Source organism: Microchirus variegatus (assembly GCF_963457635.1).
Source record: "Microchirus variegatus genome assembly, chromosome: 22".
Taxonomy (NCBI): Eukaryota; Metazoa; Chordata; class Actinopteri; order Pleuronectiformes; family Soleidae; genus Microchirus; species Microchirus variegatus.
In genome coordinates, this window is record NC_139823.1 from 15,023,008 (window position 1) to 15,037,626 (window position 14,619).

The 14,619-nt window shown below is 42.7% G+C and overlaps 1 protein-coding gene across 3 annotated transcripts in view; it reads left to right on the top strand.

Annotated features, from left to right (window-relative positions):
- Nucleotides 1-14,619, top strand: part of LOC310943023 (FERM, ARHGEF and pleckstrin domain-containing protein 1-like) — a 52,407-nt gene that overhangs the window by 31,911 nt on the left and 5,877 nt on the right. For 2 of the 3 annotated variants that reach the window (XM_083908505.1, XM_083908506.1), the window contains exons 8-19: nucleotides 1,038-1,185; nucleotides 2,568-2,663; nucleotides 2,767-2,933; nucleotides 3,031-3,099; nucleotides 3,219-3,294; nucleotides 4,058-4,268; nucleotides 9,990-10,198; nucleotides 10,330-10,419; nucleotides 12,156-12,289; nucleotides 13,126-13,207; nucleotides 13,307-13,368; nucleotides 14,393-14,568. In XM_083908505.1, coding sequence (XP_083764631.1) covers nucleotides 1,038-1,185; nucleotides 2,568-2,663; nucleotides 2,767-2,933; nucleotides 3,031-3,099; nucleotides 3,219-3,294; nucleotides 4,058-4,268; nucleotides 9,990-10,198; nucleotides 10,330-10,419; nucleotides 12,156-12,289; nucleotides 13,126-13,207; nucleotides 13,307-13,368; nucleotides 14,393-14,568 — 1,520 coding nt within the window. The remainder of the gene's footprint in view (nucleotides 1-1,037; nucleotides 1,186-2,567; nucleotides 2,664-2,766; nucleotides 2,934-3,030; nucleotides 3,100-3,218; nucleotides 3,295-4,057; nucleotides 4,269-9,989; nucleotides 10,199-10,329; nucleotides 10,420-12,155; nucleotides 12,290-13,125; nucleotides 13,208-13,306; nucleotides 13,369-14,392; nucleotides 14,569-14,619) is intronic. The other variant, XM_083908507.1, reaches the window with a different exon arrangement.

Sequence of the window (14,619 nt, forward strand, 5' to 3'; positions counted from 1 at the left end):
GCTGCTGCGGATTATCTCTGCTCGGAAAGACGCAGCGGCGAGCTGAGCTTTAGTCTGATTGGGGATCAGTTTCTTGGTGGCATAACGACTGAAGATGTCAGGACACACACTCACAGCACATGTGTGCTTTCACTGTGCTATTAATTTGACCTACAGAGATATTTATATACGTGTGCCCTCACACAAACAAAACACACCCCCCCATTAGTCAATTACACCGCACCCATACCTCTCTCTCCTGCTGAGATATCACTTAATCACAGTTGCTGCACACACCCACACACACTTATAATCTCCCCTCTACAGAGGTGGCTATCTACAGCTTCTGTGCCCCCTGAGACCACACACACATAAACACTCTGTAGCTTAGCTTTCCTCGCCATAGTTTACAAATCAAAGAGCAAATGTTATTTTCTTGTTTTCTCGAAATGTAAATTCCACTAAACGCCGTCGTCATCACACACAGATAAGAGCTTAAAAAACCCAAACCCCAGCCTTGTTGATTTGCTGTCACAGCCGCAGTCTTCACCACAAACCCCTTTCTCTTCCTGTGGGCTCCCACTCACTCAGTTCCCCCCCTCCTCCTCCTCCTCCTCCTTCACCACCTTCTCTCCAGTGCCTCCTCGGCCAACACAGGAAGGAAGTGGCTAATTCAGGGGGCTTATACAGGAAACAGGAAGCTATTTTCAGACTTTTCTGTGGCAACAAACTTCTATTGTGGCAGATTTGCTTCCTCCGCCCCGCAGCGGGCACCGCCGTCTAAATCCCAGCGGTGCTTTTTTTCACGACCGTTTCTTCTTCCACGCCGTCCCTCACACATCTGTGCAAACAAAGACACATGAAGGATATTGATTCGCTCTAAATGTTGACGAATGAGTTCGGCGTCACCTACAGATGCTATGAGACCTGAAGACGCATAATTAAATAGGAGATAAAACAGGAAACTAAACATGAGGTTATAGTAACATGAGATGCTGGTTAATTTGAACGTGTCGAATGACGGATAACTGACCGATTTGCTCCCTCTGCCTCCACAGCGGCCACACTCCCGCAGAGTCAGACTACCAGCTGCTGGAAATCGGCAGGCGGCTGGAGATGTACGGCATCCGTCAGCACCCGGCCAAGGACAGAGAGGGAACCAAGCTGAGCCTGGCGGTGGCGCACACGGGGGTTCTGGTTTTTCAGGTACAAAAAAAGGCACATAAAGTGAAAGTGCAGTCAAAATTCACAGTTCCAGTTAGCGCTGCAACGATTACTCGAGTGATTCGAGTAACTCGATTACAAAAACTCTGCCTCGAGTACTCGTTAAGTTCCCATCTCGCGCGGCCTGTTCAGCGCAGGGATCATTGTTCCACATGGACAGGTTTAGCAGACGCACACCGCACATCCGGATTTCAGCCTGAAAAAGGCAGAAAATGTCTAAAGTGTGGGACCATTTCACGTTTAAACAAGAAGCCAACATGGTGCAGTGTAACCACTACAACAGCACGTCCTCAATGATTCAGCGTCTGAGCCGATAGCATCCAGTTGGTAATTCTTCCGGCACACGCTAACATAAACATTGATGTTAGCTGATTTAATGTAGCTTACTTGGGCTGCAGCTATCGAATATTTTTGTAATCGAGTATTCTACTGATTATTCCTCGATGAATCCAGGAATCAGATTTTTAAAAACATTTTAAAATATTTGTTTTTAATAAATACTACTACTAATAATATTTTTGCGTTTTGTGTCCTCGATTAATTGAAAAATAATTGGTTGAATACTCAATTACAAAAATATTTTGATAGCTGCAGCCCTAGTGTAGCCTGCTTTTCCTCGCTTTTCCACAATACTACAATTCTAGATATAGAGTTTTACTTGTTGGATTTTCCCTTCACTTTCAAAAACGTGCCTCACATGAGTAGGAGGTGGAGTCGAAACAAAGCGTTTTCACTTTATCTAATTCTCCCTTGTCACCAAATCCCCCACTTTAACAGCCTGCCTGAAATTCTTAACGTACTTTTGATAAATTACAGGCTGTTGCAGGGAACGAGTCTGCAAGGCTGCAAATTTGGGGTTTAAACAGGCCTGCTCGGTATGAGCTGTAAATTCCTGAGATTGTTGCTAAATATAAAGAAAGAAAAGAGAGAGACATATTATTTAGCAATGTCTTGATCTGCTCCAATCAGTAGAGGTGGGAGGTTTCCCCACCTCAGCGAACACAGAAGGTCACAGTAAAGCTGTTTGACTGTGCACATGTAGGCGCTCCGTCAGCTTTTAAAACGCTTTAAAGACTTTTTCCAACACCCTCCTCCATTATCTGTGGAATTAACCAGACTGAGCCCATTTCTGAATGTTCCTAACTTTTTTAATTGGTTTGTAATTGGCTCATGAGGTCATGTGGTCAGCCTCCGCCCAAAAAAAATGGTTATTTTTCTTTTATTAGTGGTTGTAAATGTGAGCTCATATTGTTCATTTTCATGAAAATGAAGCAAGCTCACAGACGTGTTGTTTCCCATGTTTTTTAAAAAAGATTTCATGAATATTAATCAGCTTTTCATTGTGTTGTCGTCTTTATTTAAAGGGATACACTAAGATCAACGCCTTCAACTGGTCCAAGATTCGCAAACTCAGCTTCAAACGCAAGAAATTCCAAATTAAGCTGAGGGCAGACCCCACTGTAAGTCCACATAAGCCATTCTGTGTCTTCCTTTGTCTCTTTTTTCTCTCTCATACTCAAATCACTGTGTGTGTGTGTGTGTGTGTGTGTGTTTGTTTCCCAGCAGAATGCCCACCACGACACGCTGGAGTTTGCCATGGCCAGCAGGGACTGCTGTAAGATCTTTTGGAAGATCTGCGTGGAGTATCACGCCTTCTTCAGACTCTTTGAGGAGCCCAAGCCCAAACCCAAGCCCATTCTCTTCACGAGAGGATCCTCGTTCCGGTTCAGGTCAGGAGAGGTCGAGAAATTGTGGCGAGAGAGAGAACGAAACGTAGTCTTTTATACGTGTTTCATCACCTGTTTTTGTCTCTCCGTGTTCGTGCAGCGGTCGAACTCAGAAGCAGATCATTGATTATGTGAAAGACTCGGAGCTGAAGAAAGTTCCATTTGAAAGGTGAAACTCCCTTCAGCCACACAAGCATCCATCAATCATCACAACAACGCACTTTTGACGCAAGTAATTGTTATGTTTTTGTTTTTTGAAAATCATCCGTCTTGTTTTTCCGCTTTCAGGAAGCACAGTAAGATTCTGTCCAACAGCAGCTTCTCTCCTCGGACGTCTTCCTTCGGATCACAAGTGCCAAAAGAGGTAATTTGCACGTCCAACCCTTTTACCCTGTTGTTGTATTTTAATTTATTTTATTATGTTCAGAAAAGGCGGTCATACATTTACAGCCTCTTTGTGGCTGTTATCACTTCATCTTTGCGTCTTTGTTTAACTTTGGAGCAAAGCACAGACCGTGTTTTTGTCCTGAGTAGCTGCAACGATCGCATTGCCAACTATAAAATCATACTTGCCCTAACCCAGAACCTTAACCCTGTAGTTAACATTTTTTTAAAGTTATTATTATTTTTGCAGCCGCATTTAAACCTGTTAAAATTATATTTAAAATGTTCACCGTGTCAGCAGAACCATGCTCATTTAACTTAATGCACACTACCGTTAAAAAGTTTGAGGTCACTGAGAAATGTCCTTATTTTTGAAGGAAAAGCACCTTTTTTTTCAATGAATATAACATTAAATTAATCAGAAATACACTCTATGAATATTTGATGATTAGCTGGTTCTTTGACGGAAGCAAAGTTTGAAGGGCAAAATTATTATTTTGAATAAAAAAAATCATTATTTCTAATCTTGTCAATGTCTTGACTATATTTTCGATTCATTTTGCAACTCTTTTGATGAATAAAAGTGTGCCCTTTCATGGAAAAATTGTATAAGTGACCCCAAACTTTTGAATGGTAGTGTACATGAAAAAAGAAAATGACGTGTTCTATAAACTGGGCCCCACTCCTTCAGATTAAATATAAAAAAGGCTTCATCTCAGATTTCTCCTCTCTCCTCTCTGCAGAGTGCCCTCTTCATCCCATTAGCAGACCAGACTGACTCAGCCAGACTGAGCCGTCAAGCTGAGCCTAATGGCTCCGAGGAGCCCACGCTGGTCTCTGCGTCCACTAACGGCTTCCAGGACACGCAGGCGGCGCCAGGCTCGGACCCGGTTCAGGCCAGACGGAACCACGGCGGCACCGGATCGGCACCGGACCAGCATCTCCTCAACCCAGGTCCATCCTGCAGGGCAAACAAAGGCAGCAGCTCCTCTATTCCTTACATAGACTGCAGCGACATAGACAGTGAATGTGACGTGACAAAGGGTCACAGGGCCGCACGGGGCCACGGCAACGCAAATGACAGCAATGAGGATGAGCCCGCTGCATATAGTCATAAGCAAGGGGCTAGCAGTCAAACGGGGAGCCTGTTTGGGGCTGTGAATGGGTTTTACCACACCAATCATCAGGGGCTGATGCTGCAGCTTCAGCAGCAGCAGCAGCAGCAGCAGCAGCAGGGCATGCTGGGTAACAGAGGTGTCGTAGATCAGCCTCCGGCGTCGAATAATAAGTTTAATCATGAGCTCACAGATGACGAGACTTCGTCGTCCAACGTCGGCTCATTTCACGGCCGCCTTCCGCTCCACAGCACGCTGTTGGACGAGATCTTTCAGGGTCGAGACGTGCGAGGCGCCGCGCTCAACCGACCGCTGGGCACGGGCGCGCGCAGCCAGTGCTCCAGCCCGGTGATCCGCAGCTTCCACCAGCGCACGAGCTCGCTCAGCCACGCCGAGATGACAAACGGTCACGGTCAGCCGCACGCGAGCGCCGGCTGGAACGACGGCGGGCATCACTTCAGTAAACGCCCCGGGGCGTTTCCGGTGGAGACTCCCACTGACCTGCCGCCGCCGTCGTCCCAGCCGCCCAACTACTACGGCAGCTACTCCCCGATCACGTTGACCCGCACGCCACTGCCGCATTTCTCCAAACTGTACAGCAACAACAACGCGAGGAACCGCTCCGACACGGATCCGTTCATTCTCAGCCAGCTGACGTCCACTCCCACCCACCACCGCGACCCGCATCGCGCGGGGCCGCACGTCCAAGCGCCCTGCTCTGCCCCGACCGAGCGCAGAATGATTGTAACCAACGGCAATCACGCGGGAAACGGCGTTCAAGGTCAAGGGCGTCCCAGCACGCCGCAGCGCCTGTTCGGCCGCCGCGGGAAACCCGACAACCACAACAATCTAAACCAGCCGGTGCAGATGATCGACGGGTCCACGAGCAGCGGCACCGACACCAGCGACACCGAGTCGGACACCGGCAGCAGCGCGTACAGTCAGCCGCTTATGTACGGCAACCCCGCCGCCGTCAGCGCCCTGAAATCGGTCAACGCGAACATCGCGAGCTCGTCGCCGCTGGCGGGCAGGAAGTTCTCCTTCGGGAGTTTGCGGCTGGAGGAAGGGGAGGACGGCGAGGGAGGAGAGGGAGGGTGTTACCGCTTTAGTGAGGAGGACGTAGGCAACCGTGTTTTCAGCTGTTAGAAATAGAAGAAATATAATCCAATTCAATAGTAATTGTAATATCGTCAATTTGTCATCGTATTACAGATAAACTAATGAATATTGTCGTAGTTCTTACCCTTTTACGCGAGGTTTGAAAATGCAGAAAACATACTTTTTTAGACGTCTTTGACACATTTCTAACTGTGAATAGAAACATTTAGACTTTTTAGATGAGGCATTAATACAAACACCTTTTGTATAGAATTTTAAAGTCTTGAACCTAGTTGAACTTTCGATGAGGTTCGGAAATAGTTCCTTTCCGATGTGCCATAACTTAAAATCTGTACAGATGAACAACATGATTTTGTAGGGACTTTGATATAATCCATTTAGTGAACAGTTTCTTGCCCTTTTTTTTTGTAAATGAAGGAAACGCGATGTGCGTTGTTGAGGTTTTAAGACATGAAGTGTCTGGCTGTGGAGATCTGCTGCCTTTGAGAGGTCTTTACACCGTTCCTAATGTAGCGTCGTCTCTTAACTAACGTTTTTTTTAATAATTATGTGATTGTTGTCTTGTGCAATAGAGGGGATTTAAGGTAATAGCCAGAAGTCCGTGAAGGGATTATCATTGTCATTGGGAAGAGGAAGAGTTAAATGAATGAAATGAGAGATCCTTTTCCTTTTTAATTGTACAGTATATTTGAGTTCTGTAGTTCTCTGACTTTTGTAGCACGTCGTCTGTGTCTCGTGTTGGAGGAGCAGTTCTGTAGGTAATGGTCAGTAAAGCCTTCTCATTGGTCCGTTTTCTTCAGAGCACTTTTTCATCCGTCTGTCGTGAGGGCAACTTGCACTGTGTTTTGGATGTTGATGGTAGAAACTTTTTGTAGTTTTTTGTATTTACTCTCAAGTGGAGGAGCAGGATTTTGATAGATTTGTAAGTGGAAATGTTTAGGGGAAATTTGTATTTTTGATAGTAACCGGAGCTCAGTGCGTTTCTACCGTTTCCAGTCTTTATTTTACCGACTCTTTTCTGTCAACCTGTGAGCATCCACGGTTATTTGCTTTGCTTGGCTTGGCCCTTGGCGTTCACTGCAACCCCACAACAACAACAACACAACAACAACAACAAAGTCACTGTTCTCTTTCCTTGGCTGCTGTATTCTCTTGTTGTTTTTTTGCTGTTTATTGAAGGTGTGCTGGCCTTCCATCTTCATCCCTGTCATTTGCTGGCTGTTTGCTCACCGTGACGCACGCTCACTTTTGTTTTCACTGCACTGTACAGACAAACGTCAGTGACTGAACTGAACTTTTGTTGTTTCTCCCCCCGCACGTTGTTTTTTTAGAGTCTTTTTCCTGACTTTGTTTTTGGGGAAAGACATTCCATCTGTTATTATTTACGAGCAGCGTATCTGTTTTTAATGTTTAAATGAATATGCTTATTAATGACAACTGATGCTTCAGAACATTCTCATTAATTATAGGACCAGTTACAGGAATCTGTCGGTGTCTGTCCAGATGCCAAAAGCTTCTCTGGTTAAATCCTTGTGCACCAAATGTTTGCCCTAAAATACGGAAGTTCAAACTTTTGAGGTGACTCATCTCAAAGTTGTATCAGTGACTGCTGCTTCTTCCTCAAGCAGAACATGCTTCATGCTTTTGTAAATGTGTTTTCAAGCATGCAGCTGCTGTTGTTGTTTTAAGAGGCTTTCGGTGCAGTTGCAGTGCAGTTTAGCAGCAAAACTCTCTTCACGTCTTGTGGGATATCACAGTTTTCCTTTGCCTTTCTCACCACACACTCATGATTACCCTGTCTTTATGAAGCACATTTCTCACATTTTCACACATTTTCCTGCACAATTGTGAAGCAGGGCTGACTCAACTCCAGTGCTCTAATCGCAGAGAGAGAGAGAGGGGGGAGGGTGAAAGTAGACGGACACAAGTCAAGTTCAATTAATGAAAATGTAAGTGCAAAAAGGATAACGACGTTATCTAGAGATATGTCATTTTGTATGGTGGAAAAGGCTGAGCATTGTCAGGAGACACATGCACATACTCGAATACTAGAGTTGAGTGCACCTCGTCTTCCATTCCACTGCCTGTCGCTTCCGTTGAGGCTTTTATTTTGAAATTTGAATGTACTGTACATATACATACAGTAACTGCAGACTAGATTATGACGTTTTGTATTGTAATTTGCATGTCAACGGATTTAATCAGAGCTTAATTTAATAGCTTAACCTTAAAAGAGTAAAGTAAAGTTAAAAAAAAAAAAGAAATGAGCATATGATCATGTTGGGCTGCTTAAAGCAATGGCTGGACATGTTTGGGAAATGTGCTCCTTTTTGTTTTGGTCTCCAGATGTGACGATGTGCGCTCTATTGCCCGTGCGATATTTAGTCTGGAGCATGAAGCTGGCTAGCGAGACACAGATAAGCAGCTTGTCCAAAGTTAACAATCATCTGAAGTAATAATAATCCATTATGCACTGATTCACATTTGTGCCGTGTCTTGTCCCCTTTTCCAATTTTCCAGTTTGTTGCTTCATTAACAGAACACGACACATTTCCCCAACATGTCAATCTATTTCTTTATAATGACACGGATGCATTTCTGCATGTTTGAGTTGTGAGCTTCACACCTGTACTTCTGTTCCTGTTTGTTTTACTCACTGACTGACTGGGCTGTTTTCTCTAATTTGCGGATTGGTTGCTGCAGTCTTTGGTTTTTGCGTAACCTGTGTTTATCAGACAATGGCGGGCTATACAAAACCACAATAAAGCGTGGACATGATGAGGGTCAAACTGCTGCCAGTTTAGGGGAAGAATGGCCCAAAAAAGAATGCTTTTTTTCTCACCTTTTTGCATTGAAATGATCGTCTGTTTTCTTCACGCACACTAACTGTAAAGGCCTAAACAAATGCACGGACACACTGGTTCTCTGTAACACTTTTGTATTCCTGCACAGCCTGTCCTCCTCCTCCTCCTCCTTTTTCTTCTTCTTCTGACTTTTTATTTTCTTCTTCTTCGCTCTCTCTTCTTCAACACTGTAACTGATTGTGCTCACTAGTGTCAATAAAAATATGACCTTGTATGTTCCAAAACGAAAAGGGGACTCCGCAATTTTCTCACTGTCCAACTCCCCTCTCTCTCACACACACACACACACACACACACACACACTGAACCCCTCCCCATGTCTTGTGCTGTGGTAGTTGGACTGTAGAGTACAGTAGTGATGTCTTTGTCCTGTGTGTGCACACCTGGAGTTGTGTGTTTGGTGTTTTCCCTCCTCGCTCTTTGTCTTGGCTGTTTTATTTTATTTATTATTTATTATTTTTGTTGTCGTCGTCGTTGTAGTTCTTAGTTGTCGTCTATATGGTGTTAAGTTCTTTTATAGCACTCCCGTCACACAGATCTGCACTCAGTGGTTGCCATGGTTTTTTTTTACCCATGATCCAGTTTGGTGTGTAACTGTGGACTCTTTGGAAACTTTACACCTGGGCAAGTATACGGTCACAACTTGTAGTAAACGCTCTATAGTGACTCTAGCTATAGTGTGTATATATATATAAAGAAAACATTTAACTTTGACAGATGATGATATGTCAGAATCCCATCTAATTGTAGACGTCATGACTCTCACATCACTCTCAGTGCTGTTCTTCTGCATCTGTAGGGCATTGTGACGGGAATGGAAAGACTTAATGGTCGTAAATGCAGCCGTAACACCTTTTTAACAAGAGCACAATTCAATTAGTGCCTTGTGATCGCAATTTATGTTTGCCATTCAGTGCACCTTAGCAGAGCGCTCTGCAAATTTAAAAGGCTTCCTGTTTCCAAAGAAATGACAGTTAAGTTATTTTTCAAGCAAAAAGAAAACCGTTTGCTTGTTGCAGCCTCTCTTAATTGATTATACACTGCATTATTTGTCTTTCTGCTTTCCCAAATAATGCATACTGTTGCAGATAAACTGACGCTTAACAATCCATAGCTCATAACATTTTTGCTTCAACTATTTTTTAACCTCCTCTTTAAACCCTGTTTTGCATGAGGATCTAAATGGGGACACTGGGTAGCTTTGCTCAGAGTCCAGGGACGGTAGCATTTTCTTTTTTTTCTTTTTTCTTTTTTCTTTTCATGTGGTGACCTAGAACAAAAACGGCTTCTCGTTCTGGGTCCTGGCTCATAGTTTGAGTTTTTGATAATGTAGCATTGTCCAAAGCCTGAAATCCATTGCCATACGGGGTGGTTCCAAGTTTTAAAATCTAGAAAATCTCTGCAACGACACCACTGGCAGTGAATTTCATGAACTCATCTTTCATCTAGAATCCACCGTAACGCTGTCCCTTATTCTCTCCTACCATCTTCTCTCTAATCTCACTCTTTGTCCCGCTGCTGTCTTCACTGCCTTTTTTCCATTTACCCCCTCCTTCTTTCCCCTTCTCCTCTCACAGGAAGTCCCGGCTCAGACGACTCTCCGCTGGGAAGCCCCCACGTGGTCGTTAACGGCAACGGGCCAGTAAACGAACAAGGGATGGTCAGTGCCGGTGTCCTGGTTCCGGGTCAGAGTCCCGAGGGACGGCAGATATCGCCTCTCACCAGCCCCCTGCTGATCGAAGCTGGATATGTCCGTAACGATGAGGAGGAGGAGGCGAGGAGGAAGGTGGGCATGGGGGAAGAGAACATTCCTATCTGAAAGTTTACTTAACAGACGATGCTACGCTACAATAAATAAGTGTGATGACTGATTGGATGGACAGTTGGGATCGATCTTATTTTCCCGTTTGTGTCCAGAAGTTTCCCACAGACAAGGCCTACTTCATTGCCAAGGAGCTGTTGACCACGGAGCGGACCTACCTCAAAGACCTACAGGTCATTACAGAGGTGAGCACTTTGAAGCATCTCCAGTTCAGAAATATATCGTCTTCCTGATCACTCAGTTTTCATGTGCTGATGTTTTCTGGCCGTGTCTCTTGGTCTCACGTGTGATCCTTCAGTGTACGGCGAAGTGACAGGCCACTTCCTGTTTTATGACGACTAAATTCAAGATGGCTGACTTCCTTTTGGGTCAAGTTTGTGTCCGTAGATGTGATAGGGAACGATCCCTTGTCTTAGATATGAAGTTCCGAGCAATTCGGACAATGTACGCTGAAGTTATAGGGCACTTCCTGTTTCGTGGCAAATTCTGATGGTTGCCATGGCTACGCCTTGTTTGTTTGAATGAATCTGCAAGACCTTTTGACAACTTTTCACCTTTGATGTGTCTAGTACAAATTGACACAATTTGTTCATGTTGCTACAATTAACGTGCTAGCGTGCAAACTGGACGCCAAATTCGAAATGGCTGACTTCCTGTTGCGTTGAGGCCATGATCCCAATAGACTTTTATGTTCGTCTTGGGCTGTTACGTGTTCCCACCAAGTTTCGTGAAATTTCGCGCAACTTCATTTTTGTCCTACTGAGTTTCACCATTGGGGGCGCTACTGAGCCATTTTGCAGCACTTTTACGTATTTCTCTCATTCTATCAACTTTTTTTTGCCAGTGTTCGTCCATTTTCTCCAACGTTTAGTACGTCAAGAATGCTAAAAAATTAATTTCCACACCTTGTGTTTATTAATGACCTTCATTCAACCCTTTTGTTTCCAAACGTGCAATAAACACAAGCGCGCAATACTTCATTCCTCTTCGGGGAAGCGAGCGTATCATCACGTCTGCTCAGCAGACAATCAACGCATGTGTCTTTAGTTTACAAGCGAAACCACCGACAAAGGAAACAACCCAGCATTTTGAATCCTGGGATCAAAGTGCAGCTTAAATGTGTTCATGTGATTTTCCCCTCCTCTGTTTGTCTGTTTTTTACTGCCTGTTCCTCACAAATAAGCAGAAAAACACACATTTAAGCACCTGCCTCCCGAAGATCCCCCGACCTTGACCCGCAACCTTATTGCAGAGGCAAAATAACAGCACATTTTTCACCTTCTCTGCTGTTTTCCTTCTCAACGGTAGATCCCACAGTCTTTGATGTGGGGAGAAGGCGTGTGCTGGTGCTTTTTTAAAAGCTCTTAAATATTTTCTTTGGCTGGCAATGCTCACGCCTGAAATTCCCACACCCTTCCCTCTCTGTTGTTCTTCCCCCCCTCCCTCCTCCTCTCTCCTCTCTTTCTGTCTGCAAGGTGAAACAGCTCAACGACATAATCATTGGTGATTTACACTTTAAAACACGTTTATGACTCTTTTGAAGATCACTTTGTCACTTTGATTGTGCTTTCAAACCAGATTAGAGTCTCCGTCCTCTTCCTCAAGATTCATTTTACGACTGTTCTGACCTCAAATTGTGACACAACCACCAAAATACCTCTAGTTTTCTGTTGATTAATGATCGATTTGTTGTTTTATCTACATCCTAAATAGTTTTAGCTTCATTTTTTGTTGCTCTCATCAATAAGGCTCTCGGATAATAAAAAACTGACCCATCCATCCGTCTTCTACCGCGTTATCCTCCACAAGAAACTAATAATGAATAAAATAGCAGTTAAGTTAATAAGAGATAAATTGTGTTTTCTCTCTCTTTCTCTGTGTGTGTGTGTGTGTGTGTGTGTGTGTGTGTGTTCAATCGCAGTCCTTCCAGAGTCTTGTGGCCAAAGACGAGGCGTTTCCCGAGCCCGTTCAGAACCTGATTTCTGCCAACTATGAGCCGGTCTACAAGTTTCACCAGGGATTCCTCAAGGAGGTGGAGCAGCGGCTGGCGCAGTGGTCAGTGTGTGTGTGTGTGTGTGTGTGTGTGTGTGTGTGTGTGTGTTCGTCTGTCTGCCTGATCCCATGAACTTTAACAAAGGAATGAACATATAAACTGGTGAAAAATGGGGAATAAAAGATAGAAATTCACTCCTCTAAAAAAGTATTTCGCTGAGAAACACCAAAAATGCTGTGAAACTATTATTCTTTCCCCTTTACTTATCTGTAGTGTAATATTTTACTTTAACTTAAAACCATACTTTATACTTTATAATGTATTTACTTATTTATTATTATTGTTGTCATCTAGTTCTAATTAAAAACCAAGTTACTTTTTGAGTTAGATCCAAGACATGATGTGTTGTGTGACTTAATGTAATGTGTACATATGTATGTGTGTATATTTATATATGTATGTATATGTATATGCATATATATGTAAATATTTGTATATGCATATATATACACACACACACACACACACTTTTGCCAGTGTGTGTGTCCATCACAACTAAATGCCTTACCCTAACCCTAAAGTCGGGTCTTAACCCCCAAAAAGCCCCTTTAAATAATTGAGGGCAAAATGTCCTCACTTTGCCATGATGTCCTCACTTGTATGGTACATATACACACACACATTTTTTTTGGTCCTCACAAAGCTACAAATACAGGAACGCACACACTTGCGTGTAAGATACAGTATATTATAAATGCCATGGTGGGAATGTGAGTCAAGGTTTTCCAGTCCGTGTGTGAGAAACCTGGCTCTGGCCTGACACCTACTGGTGAACACATGTTATTGCATATGAAAAAATAAACCAATAAATCACTTTTTTTTGCCCCGTCTGTCACAGGGAGGGACGCTCCAATGCCCACATTAAAGGAGACTATCAACGAATTGGTGACGTTTTGCTGAAGAACATTCAGGGTTTGAGGGTAAATATGTATATATTATTTTGTGTGAGCATTTATTCATTTAAAGTTTCTTGTTTACTTTGTCTGACATCTTTTATGTCCCTCTTTTTACATGTGCAGCAGTTGACCGTTAACCTGCAGAAACATTCAGAGTGCCTGGTTGAACTGGAACGGGCCTGTAGGTGGGTGGTGACATTTGAATCTGTGGTGCTTTTGTCTTCTCTGATATTTTATTCATCAGCGCTTTGAATGAAGGCTGGAGGAAATACTGGTATCAATGCCTCGCTTTAATCAAATTACAAATGGCATCATCCCTTTGTTTTTATCTGTTTATTTTATCTGTTCAACAGCCTTTACTTTCTTAGTGTCCTAAGCATCTGTTTTTTCAATAAACATAGCGCACATTATAATTCTACAACATAGAGAGTACTTGCACATACTCAATGAATAAATATACAAAGAAAAGTAATATAGAAAGTTGTTCAGGAAAAAGAGGAGTCATAGCAAATACTACTGTTTCAAGATGTGAGTCAGTTAAATTTAAATATATATATATGTGTATATATGTATATGCATGTATATATGTGTATGTATATATATGCATGTATGTATGTATATGCATGTATATGCATGTATATATGTATATGCATGTATATATATATGTATATGCATGTATGTATATATGTATATGCATGTATGTATATATGTATATGCATGTATGTATATATGTATATGCATGTATATATATATGTATATGCATGTATGTATATATGTATATGCATGTATGTATATATGTATATGCATGTATGTATATATATGCATGTATGTATATATGTATATGCATGTATGTATATATGTATATGCATGTATGTATATATGTATATGCATGTATGTATATATGTATATGCATGTATGTATATATGTATATGCATGTATGTATATATGTATATGCATGTATGTATATATGTATATGCAAGTATATTTGTATATGTACATATGTTTATGTATATATATGTATATGTATATGTATATAGTAGAAAACATTTAAATTGGAGCTAAAACAATTGATTAATTGATTAAAAACTATTTTCGTAACTGATTAATCAGTCTGTTTATTATTTCTAAGCTTCTTGAATGTGATTCTTTTCTGGTTTCTTTGCTCCATATAACACATAAATCATTAAAACTGTTGTCGTCCTTCGTCAGGTCCAGTCGTAAAGTCGAGACTCTCTGTCGAGACTTTGAGCAGCAGAGAGTTTGCTACCTGCCCTTCAACATCTTCCTGCTGCGACCTCTCCATCGCCTGCTGCACTACAAACTCATCCTGGAGAGGCTCTGCAAACACTACCCACCCACCCACGAGGACTTCAGGGACTCCAGAGGTAAGCCACATCGCAGAGGAGGTGTGAGATTGCGGGTGATGAGAGGGAAGG